Source organism: Pleurodeles waltl, chromosome 6 (assembly GCF_031143425.1).
Source record: "Pleurodeles waltl isolate 20211129_DDA chromosome 6, aPleWal1.hap1.20221129, whole genome shotgun sequence".
NCBI classification, from domain to species: Eukaryota; Metazoa; Chordata; class Amphibia; order Caudata; family Salamandridae; genus Pleurodeles; species Pleurodeles waltl.
In genome coordinates, this window is record NC_090445.1 from 969,889,554 (window position 1) to 969,902,876 (window position 13,323).

The 13,323-nt window shown below is 40.9% G+C and overlaps 1 protein-coding gene across 2 annotated transcripts in view; it reads left to right on the forward strand.

The window, feature by feature from the left end:
• EXOC6 (exocyst complex component 6) overlaps positions 1 to 13,323 on the forward strand; it is a 1,398,320-nt gene that overhangs the window by 248,120 nt on the left and 1,136,877 nt on the right. For both annotated transcript variants that reach the window (XM_069239815.1, XM_069239814.1), the window contains exons 2-4: positions 5,657 to 5,828; positions 7,333 to 7,380; positions 7,484 to 7,574. In XM_069239815.1, the coding sequence (XP_069095916.1) occupies positions 5,657 to 5,828; positions 7,333 to 7,380; positions 7,484 to 7,574 (311 nt within the window). The remainder of the gene's footprint in view (positions 1 to 5,656; positions 5,829 to 7,332; positions 7,381 to 7,483; positions 7,575 to 13,323) is intronic.

A 13,323-nucleotide genomic window follows, 5' to 3' on the forward strand; every position in this document is an offset into this window, starting at 1 on the left:
GCGTCAGATCTCTGCAGAGCCACAGGCCAACAATCTACTTATGGGTCAAGTGTCTGATTGCAAACTGTTCAAGTAAGGTTTTACTTCCTCCGGTCGGGTGGAAATTAAGCTGTTGTTATGCCAGACTTTCAGTTTGAACGAGACAACATGGTACCACCAACCTAATTCACGGCCACCCTAGCAAACGTAGATGGTAGTCGGTATGCCTTCTCTATAGCCTCTGAACCACCTCTTTCTTTAACCTCCCCCACACTTTTATCTGTTCCCCCACACACCTTACTTTATTCGCCAAGGCAATCAGCCTGGTTCCCTTCCAGTTTGCTGCCTGCTCAACACATTCCACCCTCAACTCCATAGTCTTTAGTTAGTTCACCATAGCGGTAGTGGTCCTTTACACCTTCTCTAACTCTTTTAGTATGTATCCCTGGCTCTCATCATCTCTTACTTCCATTTTGCTTCATCAGCCGCCCACAAAGCCTCATTAGTTGTTGTGTATTGTTGATTATTGCTGGTTTGACCAGAAAAAAAAGCTTTTTTTTTCCTCCGACTCTTACCTGCTATAGCTGTCGGTAATCATTCACTGTGCTGTCATTCAGAGGCTGGACCTATCAACTGGCCCATTGTATAGTACTGCATCCCCAGGGATCTCTCCTGCCCGGGTGCACCAGTTCTGCCGGCAGGCCACCTCGAGGGGCCACAATTCACACTTGCACAGGTGTAACACACATTCAGCAATCCGGAAGGCTCTTGCTGCTGACTGTATGCACATTGGGCTCTGGTACACTCCCTCTCACCTCAGGCGCCGGTTGATCTGACCACTACTTTTTAGGTCAAGAATAGCAGCGTGCAAGTGCTGCTTTTCCAACGTGTTGGTATGTATCTGGGCTGTTAACAACGCCCACATCACACCCATCACTACCACTCGTTCGTGGGCTTGCACTTCAAAAATCCTTTGATGACATTGGTAAATGGTTTACCTTTGACCCTCCTTGGGAAGGTTTTCTTACCACCTTGCCCATCACCCCTTTTACATGGCTAATTGCCCTTTTGACGATAAGTTTGACTGCGAGCGAACTTCTTTTTCCTTTTGTGTCTCTCCTTATTGCTGATGCTCATGGTGGCCGTGGCGCTAGGAATCGGCTCGCTTATGAGAAACTGTTTTACTTTTAATTTTCAATTTATGTGGCAAGGAAAGTCCTGTTAGGAGTTTACAACGCTAATAGCTCTAACTCTAGCAAATGCGAGACCCGTTGCATTGCAAATGCTGGTTTGCTTTGCATGCTCTGCAGGAGCTGCTGTCATGCCTTCTTTATCGCTCCTTTACAGTTCTTGGCACGTTTCTGCCCTGCCCCTTTAACTCTTAACTCCATCACAACACGTCTGCACCTTATAGCAGTTGCAGGCCAATACTCAAAGCCCTGGAGGAGTTCTCTGTCTCCAAACTCTGCCTTCAATCTGGCGATTTTAGAAGTGAACACGCTTTTTCATTGATTGACACGTTTGTGTAAATGGTTATGTGGAAGGCTTAATGGGTGCGTGTGAGAGGTATTAGTTTGATGGCTAACGGAGGGCACGCATAAGCTGTGGGTTAGGAAGGTGAAGATAAGTGGTTGAGCAAGGACATGTATGGACGAATAGACTGGATAAATTGTTGAGTGCCGCTATTGGTAAGTGAGTGCGTTCATGGATGTAGAAGGTCACACTGCTTTTACAGGCAAAGAGCTCAGACAAAAGAATTGATACTGTTAAAGAAATGCCAAGTATTACCAATTTTACTTCATTGCAATACTTACACCAGGCTGGGCATCACTGTGACAGTAATGCCCATAACATTTTAAGAAATGGGTAATTATGCAAGGAAATCAAAGCTCTGCATAAATCAAGGATGTGTTGTGGTACTTTGCTGAAGGTTTGGCTCGTGGCAGTAGCGAAGGCGTTGGTAAAATTATATTAAGTGAATACAAGAATCGGAAACGTTGCAGTCTAAATAAATCAAGTGTACAAGTTGATGCAAATAGCGACCTACATGGACTAGAAAACGAGCAGTTGCAACGGTCAAATAATATATAGGTCATGCTGTGTAAGATATAAAAATAAAGAAAGCAGGCAACCCGATCTGTAAGTACTACTAGAAGCATTGCGTTAATCATATAATTTACTTACCTGAGAAAATAATTCCCCTAGTCTCTTTTGCTGCAAGTTTTAAATCCCCTATTACTTGGCATGTGATGTTGTCACATATAACCCTGGGAAGGGCCATGGAAAGTGAGCCTAGTAGCCTGATGAATGAGCTGTGGGTTAAGTTTTAGTCACCGAGTAAGGCAAGGGACCCAGCCATGTTGTTACATCTATTTGTTTTTAGACCAATACAGAATTAAGTTAAAAAAAAAAAAAATAAGAAACAATTCAGAACAAAAGTCAGTTGTGGAGAGCGTTAAAAAGTATAATCCTGTTGACAATCCATAGTTGTGATTACTGTTGTCACTAGTTGACCCCAGGACATATTACTTCTTTTAAGACATTCCTATTTGCATGACCTGAAAATTGCAGCACATTCCCGGGGTCTTGAGTCTACAGTGACTATCTTAGATCTGGTACTTTGAGATAATGTTGAATAATAAAAGTTAACTTGATATTTCTCCTCCCACTCAACTTGTACATTTTGACTGTGAATCCATTATACAGTTCTAGATGCATTTTGATCACCAAACGTTTGTGTCCAATAATTTTGTTGTTCCTTTGTCAGTTGCTTTTTGTGACTAAACAGAGCTTTCTTATTTTGCACTGTTGTGTGATCACACCAAGCAGAAAACTCATCATTGTTATGTTATGTGAAAAATACTTAAAGAGCACACCACCATCATAAGTTTCTTGGCTCAGAAACATAGCGAGCAAGGAAGGAAAGCAGATTTAAGAAAAAGTAAAGGTTTGGCGAAAGGGCCTGGTTTTAAGGGAAGATTTTAATACATGAAGAATTTTGTTACAAATAGAGTGTCCATTATTGAATACCAAAGGTTGGCTGAACATACTGAAACCTAAGGCCAGCAGTCCTATATTTTATAACATTAGGACGTTAAATGCTATTTTCAGAAATGTATACAAACTGTATTGGAACACGTGGCCATTATATTGTGACATTAGATGCACTGTGATGAACGATGTGAATTAAAACTGTGGAGTTCTTTAACACCATCCAGCAAGATGATGATAAAACTCTGCAGGAACAAATGCAAACACCATCAGTGCATTATGGGAGACATATGCGATAAATAGAGAGACGTGATGTATGATTTAAAAGCACTCGCTTTAGGATCACCTGAAACCACTTACCCTGATCAAGGCTTTTTAGCCAAAACCAATCGGGATTCTGAGAGCTGTTATTTTATTCTGAACAAATGCTGGGAAGTTAACTGGAACTGTGCCTCAGCATTTCGTTTTTGTTGCAATATCAGGAAGACTAAAAAATTAGCTGTGGACAAATGTAATGTCAAATTTGAAAATACCTCTTAAAGCGACTTCTGATTAATCAAAGGTTTTTACCAACTAGACACTACAGAGAGTCCAAAATTGAATATTTTGTGTTATTTTTAACCAGTGAAGACATGATAGATGCAAGAGCAGAAGAACCAGGGTACCCTCAATAACAGGTGGCCAGCAGTATTCTGGATACCGAAGTTGATGAAGTAAGAAAGCTCACCCAAACGAAAGGGAATTAGCATAATCCATTCATGAGTCAATGAGAGCAGGGGCACAGTTTTTCCCTCCTCTGATAGAAATGGAAGAATCTTTTTCAGTACTTCCAAATGCAAGGCACAAGCAGATGCAACAAATGAAAACTGGCTTCCCAGAGAGAGCTTATTGTTAATGATTTTGAGAGAAGGGGAAAGAGAGCCCATTCATGCCAGCCAGTAGGAATCTATCCATAAATCATGCATTAAGAATCACAATTTCAGTTTTCTCTGCATTCAACTCAACGTTGTTGCTGCCCATCCGCTGCTAAATAACTGTTATGATTTGTTGAAGAGCTTGGTACTTAGAGGGATTTTCAGCCAGACATAACAGTGATTGCGTGTTATCAGCATACCTGTAACTATGCAAGCCCTTATTGGAAAGGACTCTATCTAGAGGCTCACATAAATGTAAAAAAAATATGAGGAAATAAGGAACCGAGTGGGACTGTAGGACAAACTGGAAGTTTCTACTCCTAGTAAAGAGGAAGCTTCACAGCCATAGATAGTCAGTCTAAAAAGAAAGAAGCTCTTTAGGCCACTTACTTTGACATCGCCCAGCTGCATGGCATGATTGACTGTGTCGCATGCTGCAGACAAATCCAGTAGGATCAAGGCATTGGCACGAGCCTGATTTAACTGCATTCTGAAATCATCATTTGTGGAGAGATGTCAGACTAGGAAAAGGGTTAGTGGACAAAAGATAATCTTCTATGTGTTCCGCAAAATCTGTTAAGATTGAAGCATTGGGTTGTATTAATAATTTGGATCAAAATGTGTTTTTCTCCTTAAATAATTATTTTTGATGCTACTAACGGTGCTTAGAAAAACTCAGGCCATTACTTTTGAAATGTATCTAAATTAAACATTAGGCAACCACTGTTCCTCTGTAAAGAGTTCCTAAACGTTGCAGAAACATTAGCTTTAGTTAGTCTTAACAGTTTAACAGTTTTATAAACCAATAATAGCAATATACCGCAATATATGGAAATTTCAGAAAGTCACATACCTTCTGAGAGTATACATTATAAAAGTGGAAGAGTTTCAGTTAAAAGAGAGAGACTTTCTTGTTCGATTGTACAATGAATATGTGCGGATGTTTGTTTTGCCACTGATTCATTGCTGGTTTGATTGCTTGGTGCAGGGGAGTGGGTTGCATGAACGTAGGGTTGTCGTGTCAGGTCCAAAAGAGCCATGTAATTTCATAAACGTGGGGACTCGAGAAAAGCATTTGCATAGAACAGATTTGCCAAAATATTGTGCAATGTTTAGGGATTGAAAATGTGCTGTAAAAAAGCCAACTTCAAGGCAAGCCTTGTGTTTGCCGCATGCAAAGCAGTGAATTACGTTTTTGGAGCTTTTTTTCATGAATAAAGCAGAGTCTGTGTGAGTTAGATATGCTCATGCTTAAGGTTAGAATGGTATTTTCTAAGAGAGGGTGCAAGTTTTGAGTGTTGTATTTTTATTAATTTCATTATGTTTTTTAGGGGACTCACATTTTGGAATTTTAGGTTAACTTTGACTAACAGGTGTGGGATGAAGCCTTTTATAAAAACTAAGCTATTATCACTAATATGAGGATGTGGAAAGAATTTTCAAAAGGTACAAAGTTGTTGCTTGTAAGGTCATTCAAGTACAGCATTACGCTGGTTGTATGAACTAGTAATAGTTTGCGCCTGTGCCGGATCAATAGATATATGTACCCCTTGAATTGTGGGTCAATCGTGTATGTTATACATATACTCCATTTATTATTACAAATGAAGCTGTGTACAGTGCCCTCCTTTAGCTTACCTATGTCTGCTATTTCTTTCTTGTGTGCGATTATAAACTTTTCAGCGTTTTTGTGATCGTTTTTGTGTTTCCAGAGATGTATTTGACAACAACTGTGAACGTTACATTATTCCTCTTGTATTGTATCTTGACAGATCTGTGTATGATGACCTGCCAAACGCACACCAAAGGTTCATGGAAAAACTTGATGCTCGTATTCGGAATCATGACAGAGAAATTGAAAAGATGTGCAATTTTCACCACCAGGGATTTGTTGATGCTATTACAGAACTTCTTAAAGTAAGGGCAGAGGCAGAAAAGTTAAAGGTAAGAAGGAGACTGAAATTATTTGGATTAAAATCTTAAAAGGCAAAATCCAAAGATGGCAAGTACATTTTTATGAGCATTTTGAGGGCAGAACCATTAGTTTGGCCGTTTATCGAGCGACTTACTGAATTAAGGATGTGCAGGTAGCAATTTATAACATTAAAACAAAATTGCAGTTGTAGTGTGTACCCAGGTCACTGTTTCAGCGGTGTATAATTTCTTATATAGGTATAAATCTATTTCTTCTCCGGTAATTTACTGATCATAAAATCTGTGAATTAAAAAAATGTTAGCAAAATAGAGCTCAGACAGAATCCTCTGCCATTGTGAGTGACCTTACAGTAAATTTAGTATTTTTCCTGGCATTTAATGTGGGCAGTTCAAAATGGCATCTCTCTGTTCCTCCCGATGCTCTATATAATATTGGGACATGTAGCGAACTTGGATGTTTTGAAATGTTTTCGTTATGCAGTTGCTACCTTGTGAGACATTTTCACGCACTCCTTTGCGAGATCCTAAGATAATGTTTGTATTGTCCACTACTGTTAATACAGCGCTGAGAGCACAAATAACATTTAATTGATTAAAATGACATAATTGAAAACGCACTTTGTTCGAAAACTTACCAGAAAGTGGATCGAACAACTGAGCAGTTTTCAAATGTGATTGATTTGTGCAGTGAGACGTATGTTGAGTAAGTGTTTAGCACTTGAAAATAGTCTGATTCCTGCAGTGTTCATTCACTGGGGCTGGTGAGACCAGGCCCTTTTAGCTCTCTTTACACTTCGGAGTGGAAAATATGCACACCAGACAGAAAGAGCATAGTTCAACAGAGGTTATGATTAGCAAACCATTATATAAAGATATTCAGATAACAAGGGACCAAATACAAGCGTCAATGAGGTCATTGAGCATCTTTGTTGTGAAATTAATGAGATTTTTAATAAACTAGAATGTGCTTTCTTATTATGATGACCTAATGAGTCAATTTTTATGTGGGAAAATCTGAGGTTGAGGTCTGCCTGCACCTGCAGCATAAAAAATGTTGCTGTGGCTTCGAGATTTCAACGTTTGATGTTAATCAACCACCCAGTGCTTGCATTCAGTAAAGTATGAATGTTTAATTACCAGAAAATGCAATTGCCATTTCTTACAGACAATGAATGGCACATAGAGCTCATTGAGGTTATCAAAAAGGGACCAGTGGTCAATTGGGTCAGTGGTTTGAATTGTTTGACAGACCCACAGAAACAGCTAAGGTTCAAAAATCCCAAGTAAATTTGAGAAGTTTGCCACAGAATCTGTTAGAAAGAACTGTCAGAACTAATTAAAGTTAACAAAAGCCCTTTGAGATCAAAAGTTCAAGTTCAAGCTGTAGAGTTAATTTGAATTTGCATTTCTTTGTTCTAAGTTTCTCATGAAGTATGATCTGATTACAAGGGTGAGCAGTTACATCAGTGCAATATGTGCATATTTGTCTAACAAAGGTGAAATTATTTTTAAGGTCCAAGTTATTGATACTAACCGAAGACTTCAAGATGCTGGGAAAGAGGTGAGAATATAACCGTTCTCGCTGTACATTTACTTAATATTGTAAATCCCTTTTCTAATAACCATATGTGTCTAATTATAAATGTTTATTTTTAATTCCTAAGATGATATCCCAAACTGAGACTAGTATCCGGTGTAGAGTACAGCAAAGAAATATTGCAACCGTAGTGGATAGACTGCAGCTGTGTCTCCCAGGTTGGTTTCCGGGATTTCAGTTGAACATTACAGTGTGAAAATTGTTTGCCTTAATTTGCTTCATTAGTTCTTCTCTCGCTGTTCTTTCCTACCAATGCATTGTGCGTTGTGAAAAACAGTACACAATTGCAGCCCCTCTGTCGCCAACATATTCTTGCTTGCGCATTCTATATTTTTAATCACACATCCAAAAAAACATTAAGGGGGTGCCGGCTCTATCTTCGTGGCACTATTTAGACAGACAAAATAGCCTAGTTCAAAAATCAGTGAAGTTTGACCTGTTCATATAACATTTACTCGTAAGTAGGAAAACAAAACCACTTGCCATTTTGAACTCCAAGAAGCTCCTGTAGGGGAAAAACACGATGGAAAATAATAATTTTGAGGTCACTGTGGCCTGTACATATTCAAATGAAGTAAATTGCAACTCCCACGTTCAAAACCCTTACCACAAACTGAAGCGGGAAGCTACTGTTCACCGCAGTTTTCATCAAGCTAATGCTTCCTGTAAATTAGTGGACCCCGGCGAATCGACCCAGCGAAGAATGGAAAGGAGAGACTTAATGACAAGGAAACCATACAAATGTAATTGCAAGACACACTAGCTAGGGTGCAAACTATATAAGCAAGGGTGCCGTTATGTTGTCTAATCTAATAGTAAAATGCAGCTAAACTGCACTTCTACTGACACACTCATTACTCTTCAATCTGACGTTGTTTACTAAGTGGGTGTAACACACCATCATCGATCAGTCTATTTCTAGATCGTTCAAATGCTGTACTAAAATATGTATTTATTTCCTTAAAAAGGTAAACAATTATAAAAAAATTCAATGTAATTATACACCGTTAAATACAAGCCCAGCGCGTTTGCAAGAATTATTGATGTTGGCACACAGGTCTAGTTTAAAGGTGTTGCTAGAATCCGCAAAAGCAAATTATGTAAACACATTCCCCGCCTCATTACCATTTTCATACTCTGTTGGATTAGCGCACAGCTCTGCGTAGTTTGCTTTGTACTTGCGTGAACCCAAGAGCGATGTCTTAATTAAGCATTAAGCCATGACAGGCTGTACAGTTTTATGAATATGGTCTCGCTTAGGATAGGCTAGGGGGCAGGGGCCTGCCGCTTTAGCCTTTCGAAGTGGCACTAGCGTTTAACTGATCAGTTGTGACCTTTTTCTGTTCTTTTTTTAATTAAGTGAGTTGTAACTCCAAGAAGTATTTTTTAAATAAATAATAATGGAAGGTTGCTGTGCAAATAAGTAACAAGTAGAGCCCAAGGAAAACTTCATTTGAATTTCATTACACATCCTATTAGAACTTTGTTGGAAAGCAGCTCAAAATTGAATGGATAAAGATACATTTGAGTATCAGACCCATATTGAAGAAATACTCTGATTTAATCAGTAGCACTGATGTTCTTCATATGGCCCTTTTCCAAAAACATTTTAGTTTGCATTTTCACAATAAAAGTAACTTCCTCATCACATATAACACGTAGCTTTGCTGTTCTTCAAACGACCCTTTTCTACAAACATTTTTACTTTGAATTTTCACAAAAACGGTTACTTAGTCATCATATGAAACATAAAAAGTAAGAATGTATCTGAAATATTTTGTTTTGGGAAGATCGACATTTAATATCCTGAAAGGTTTTTCTTTTCTGATAAAAGCAATACTAAAATAGTGAGACAATTGCAACATGCATTGAACTGTGGACCATGGATTGGTGGATTGGGAGTAGTCAAAGAAGAATGTATGATGGAACAGCGAATGCTGGAACCACGCATGCCTGAGCAACGTGGTCAGAACAACGACCGCGTTGTTACCACAAATGCCTTTACCAGGCATGCCTTTACAACGATTTTTCATTGTAAAAGCATGCCTAGTAAAGGCATGGGTGGGAACGGCATGCGCGGTTCTAGCATGCGACCCCCCCCACCTGTTGTAAGGCCCAGAAGTACCCCACCCCTATTACTAAAACTATCTTAACCCCCCCCACAGTGGGTCCTAAACCCTTCCCGACTTCCCCCACCCACCCTAAAAACAACCAACCCGCCCCTAAAGACAAAACGACCCGACACCCCTACCCACAAAAACCACACTACCCCGACCCCCCACCCCGCCCCTAGGAACAAAAGTACCCCGATCCCCCCCCACCTGTCTCTAAAACCTAACTACCCTGATCCCCCACCCCCAAAAACCTAACTACCCCACCACCAAAAACCAAACTACCCCTAATCCACCCACCCCCAAAAACCTAACTATCCGGATCCCCCAATGCCAAAAATCAAACCACCCTGACCCCCCACCCACCACCCTCTCCCCTAAAAACAAAAGTACCCCAATTCCCCCCACCTGCTCCTAAAAACCTAACTACCCTGATCCCACCCCCCAAAAACCTAACTACCCTGATCCCCTCAACCCCAGAAACAAAACTACCCAACCCCCTGCCCCCAAAAACAAAAGTACCCCAACACTCCAACCCCCAAAAACCTAACCCCACCCCCAAAAACCTAACTACCCGATCCCCACCCGAAAAACAAAAGTACCCTGACCACCTCACCCCAAAACAAAACTACCCTGACCTCCCCGCCCCTAAAAACCTAATCACCCCAATCCCGCCACCCCCAAAAACAAAACTACCCCGACCCCTGCCCCCAAAAACCAAACTACACCACCCCCAAAAACCTAACTACCCTGATCCACCCCCAAAAACCTAACTACCCTGATCCCCACCCCTAAAAACAGAACTACCCTATTCCCTCCCAACCCCACCCCTAAAAACAGAACTACCCTGGTCACCCGGCCCCTAAAAAAACAGAACTACTCCGATCCTCCCCACCCGCCCCTAAAAAATCAAGCTACCCCGGCCCCCACCCCTAAACACTACCCCCCAACCGTGCCCAGCCCCACTTACCTGATCGTGTCCTCTCCCGATGCGCTCTCACTTTTTCTCTGCCTTAACCACGCATGTACATTGTTCAGCACATGGGTGTTTAAGGCAGAGAAAAGGGATTTGTCGTTAACGCAAGCCTGGTTCCGCTTGCGTTAACATCGTAATCGTTATTCCGGAGTCGTCGTTCCGGACGTTTCCCGTCAAAGAAGAGTAGTCCAGTAAACAACGAGACTCCCAGTTGTGTTGCGAGCATTCTTTCTTGAATGTACCTTTACCACTACGTGTTTTTCTTTGTTTGCAGTTGAATTTTTCATGTACTCCTGTTTCATATGCCATTTTCCTTCTTCAAAATTGTAGTATAAGAAGTAGAGTACCATGAGGTAAAGAGGGATTGAGTAGTGCAGGTTATCAGTGTATGGGCTAATGAAAAATTGAGTAATAACCTGATAAGTAAAAACCCAAGTCATGTGGAATGGCATAGAGAAAGCATGATATCTTCAGACTGTCTGTGACTAAACTGTGAAAACATTTCTGCTAGCTTATGAAAGTAGTTGTTCTTGGGGCAAAAGTAAAACATGTTTTTTTTCTTTTTTGAAACATTTTATTGTATTTTGTCATTAAATATTTTAGTAAAATACAAAAGCGGAATCCAAGGAAACGTATCTCCCTGCGCCAGATGGGGATGTCTATTTTGAAACTGTAGAGTTCCAAGATGTGTCATTTAGCAGAGTTAGACTGTGAGGTTCCCATTCCCCTCACCTTGCCACATTAAATCCCCCTAAGAGCCTCCTCTTGTCCCATATTTCCTTGGGCGGCCCCCCAATACAATTATAGCGGGGTCCTGTTGAATAGTATAATTGTGTGTCCCTCCTCCCCCACATTATGTGGCTCAGTATCTCTTTCCAAAAGATTTTCAGTCTGGGACAAGCCCATCATTCATGTAGTACTGTTCCCTACTCCTGACATCCCATCCAACACTTTCCATCCATAGCAGGGAACATTCTTTTCAATTTATGTGGACTATATACCAGTCATACACAATATTCTAGCACGTCTTTCCGCCATGTATACTTGGCACCAACTTTGGTATGTTTTGCCCCTTGTCCTCCCCCACCCCTTGTGTCTGAGTATCTCTTTCCAAAGACTGTCGGTCCGGGACAAGCCCATCATTTATGTAGTACTGTTCCCTACTCCTGACATCCCATCCAACACTTTCCATCCAGAGCAGGAAACATTCTTTTCAATGTATGCGGGGTCATATACCAATCATACACACTATTATAGCACGTCTCCCAGCCATGTATACATGTGTGGCGCGTTGATCGAATGTGACTAGCATTCGATCCACCTTAGCAAGAATGTGGGAGTAGAGATTTGGAGGGCTGCAGTTGGGAGTTAGACAGCAAGCAGAGCGAACAGGCATGGACATTGCTTCTGCTGAATCTGACGTCTGCTGAATCTGACGCTTTAAGTTGTTCATCCATCATCTAAATAAAAGAATGGCGAAACTTAACTCACGGCCTCTGTCTCAATAACATGTCAACAACTTTGGTATGTTGAGCCCCCTCTCCCCCCTCCTTTTGTGTCTCAGTATCTCTTTCCAAAGACTTTCAGTCTGGGGCAAGCTCATCATTCATGTAGTACTGTTCCCTACTCCCGACATCTCATCCAACACTCTCCATCCATAGCAGGGAACATTCTTTTCAATTTATGCGGGATCATAGACCAATCATACACAATGTTATAGCACGTCTCCCTGCCATGTATACTTGTCACCAACTTTGGTATGTTGTGCCTTAGTCTATACCACTCACCATGGGTTAGTTCGGTGTCCAACGTCCTATCCCATTTCAACATGTAGGGCCATCTGTGCTAATCAGGAAGGACCTTCAGAGTTTTGTAACTGGCCAAAATGCACTCATAGTTATGGGAAAGCTTTTCAAAAGGTGTCTGCTCTCCTGTTGCTGCCACTTTATTTACAGAACGTGTTGCTCAGTTCTACAGTTGACAGTATCAGAGTCTCTGAGACTCAGGCAATCCAAAGTCTTTCTTACACAAAGTAAAAGATTCAATTTCTAGACTCTTAAGTAGGTGCTTTAACACTATGCAACCTCCCTGGCACCATGGTGAATATTGCTTGTTGTCCATTGCCCATTTGAACTCAGGGTTGTTCAATAGCGGGGTATAGAGGAAGAAAATGTCATTATCAGGGGTGATCAGGACATCAGGAACAACACCTTCATCATTGGTCTCATTATGTCATATACATAGGCAACCCTATGTTTGTCCTCCTTTGGCAGCTACTGGATATCCCAAAAGGGTCTCTCCCCCCCCAGAGTTTTCTCCATCATGGGATCATGGGACCGTGTTTTTTGCCTCTCTAAAAAATCACTGAAACGTGATTTGCAGTTGTGTTGCCTAGCCCACCCCAACCCACCCTTTTTGTCCTGTAGTGCCGTTCTAGGGTTACTGTTTTGCCATATAAGTTTGTTACAGATTACATGGAATTGTTACATCACTGATTTGGGCATGCTTATGCCTGAACAAAGTATAGCAAATTTCCTTAAATAGTGGCATGTAGTTTAATTTATATAGTTCCTGCAAAGGTGATGTGTAATGTGAACCATATGTGCCTAGCGTTTTCGCTCCTATGAAGGGAATTTTTTTATTGATTTCCACCCATGCTCTGTCTAGTTGTATACCCATTATCCCAGCATTGTTTTTTAAGACAGATAATTTCCCTTATGATTTCAGCACCACTCATGCTGCTCTCATAGGTGCAGCTGGATTTGTCAGTGGTAGTATAGCGTCAGCCAAGAGGTGTGTCTTGTGATCTACACCTCCAAA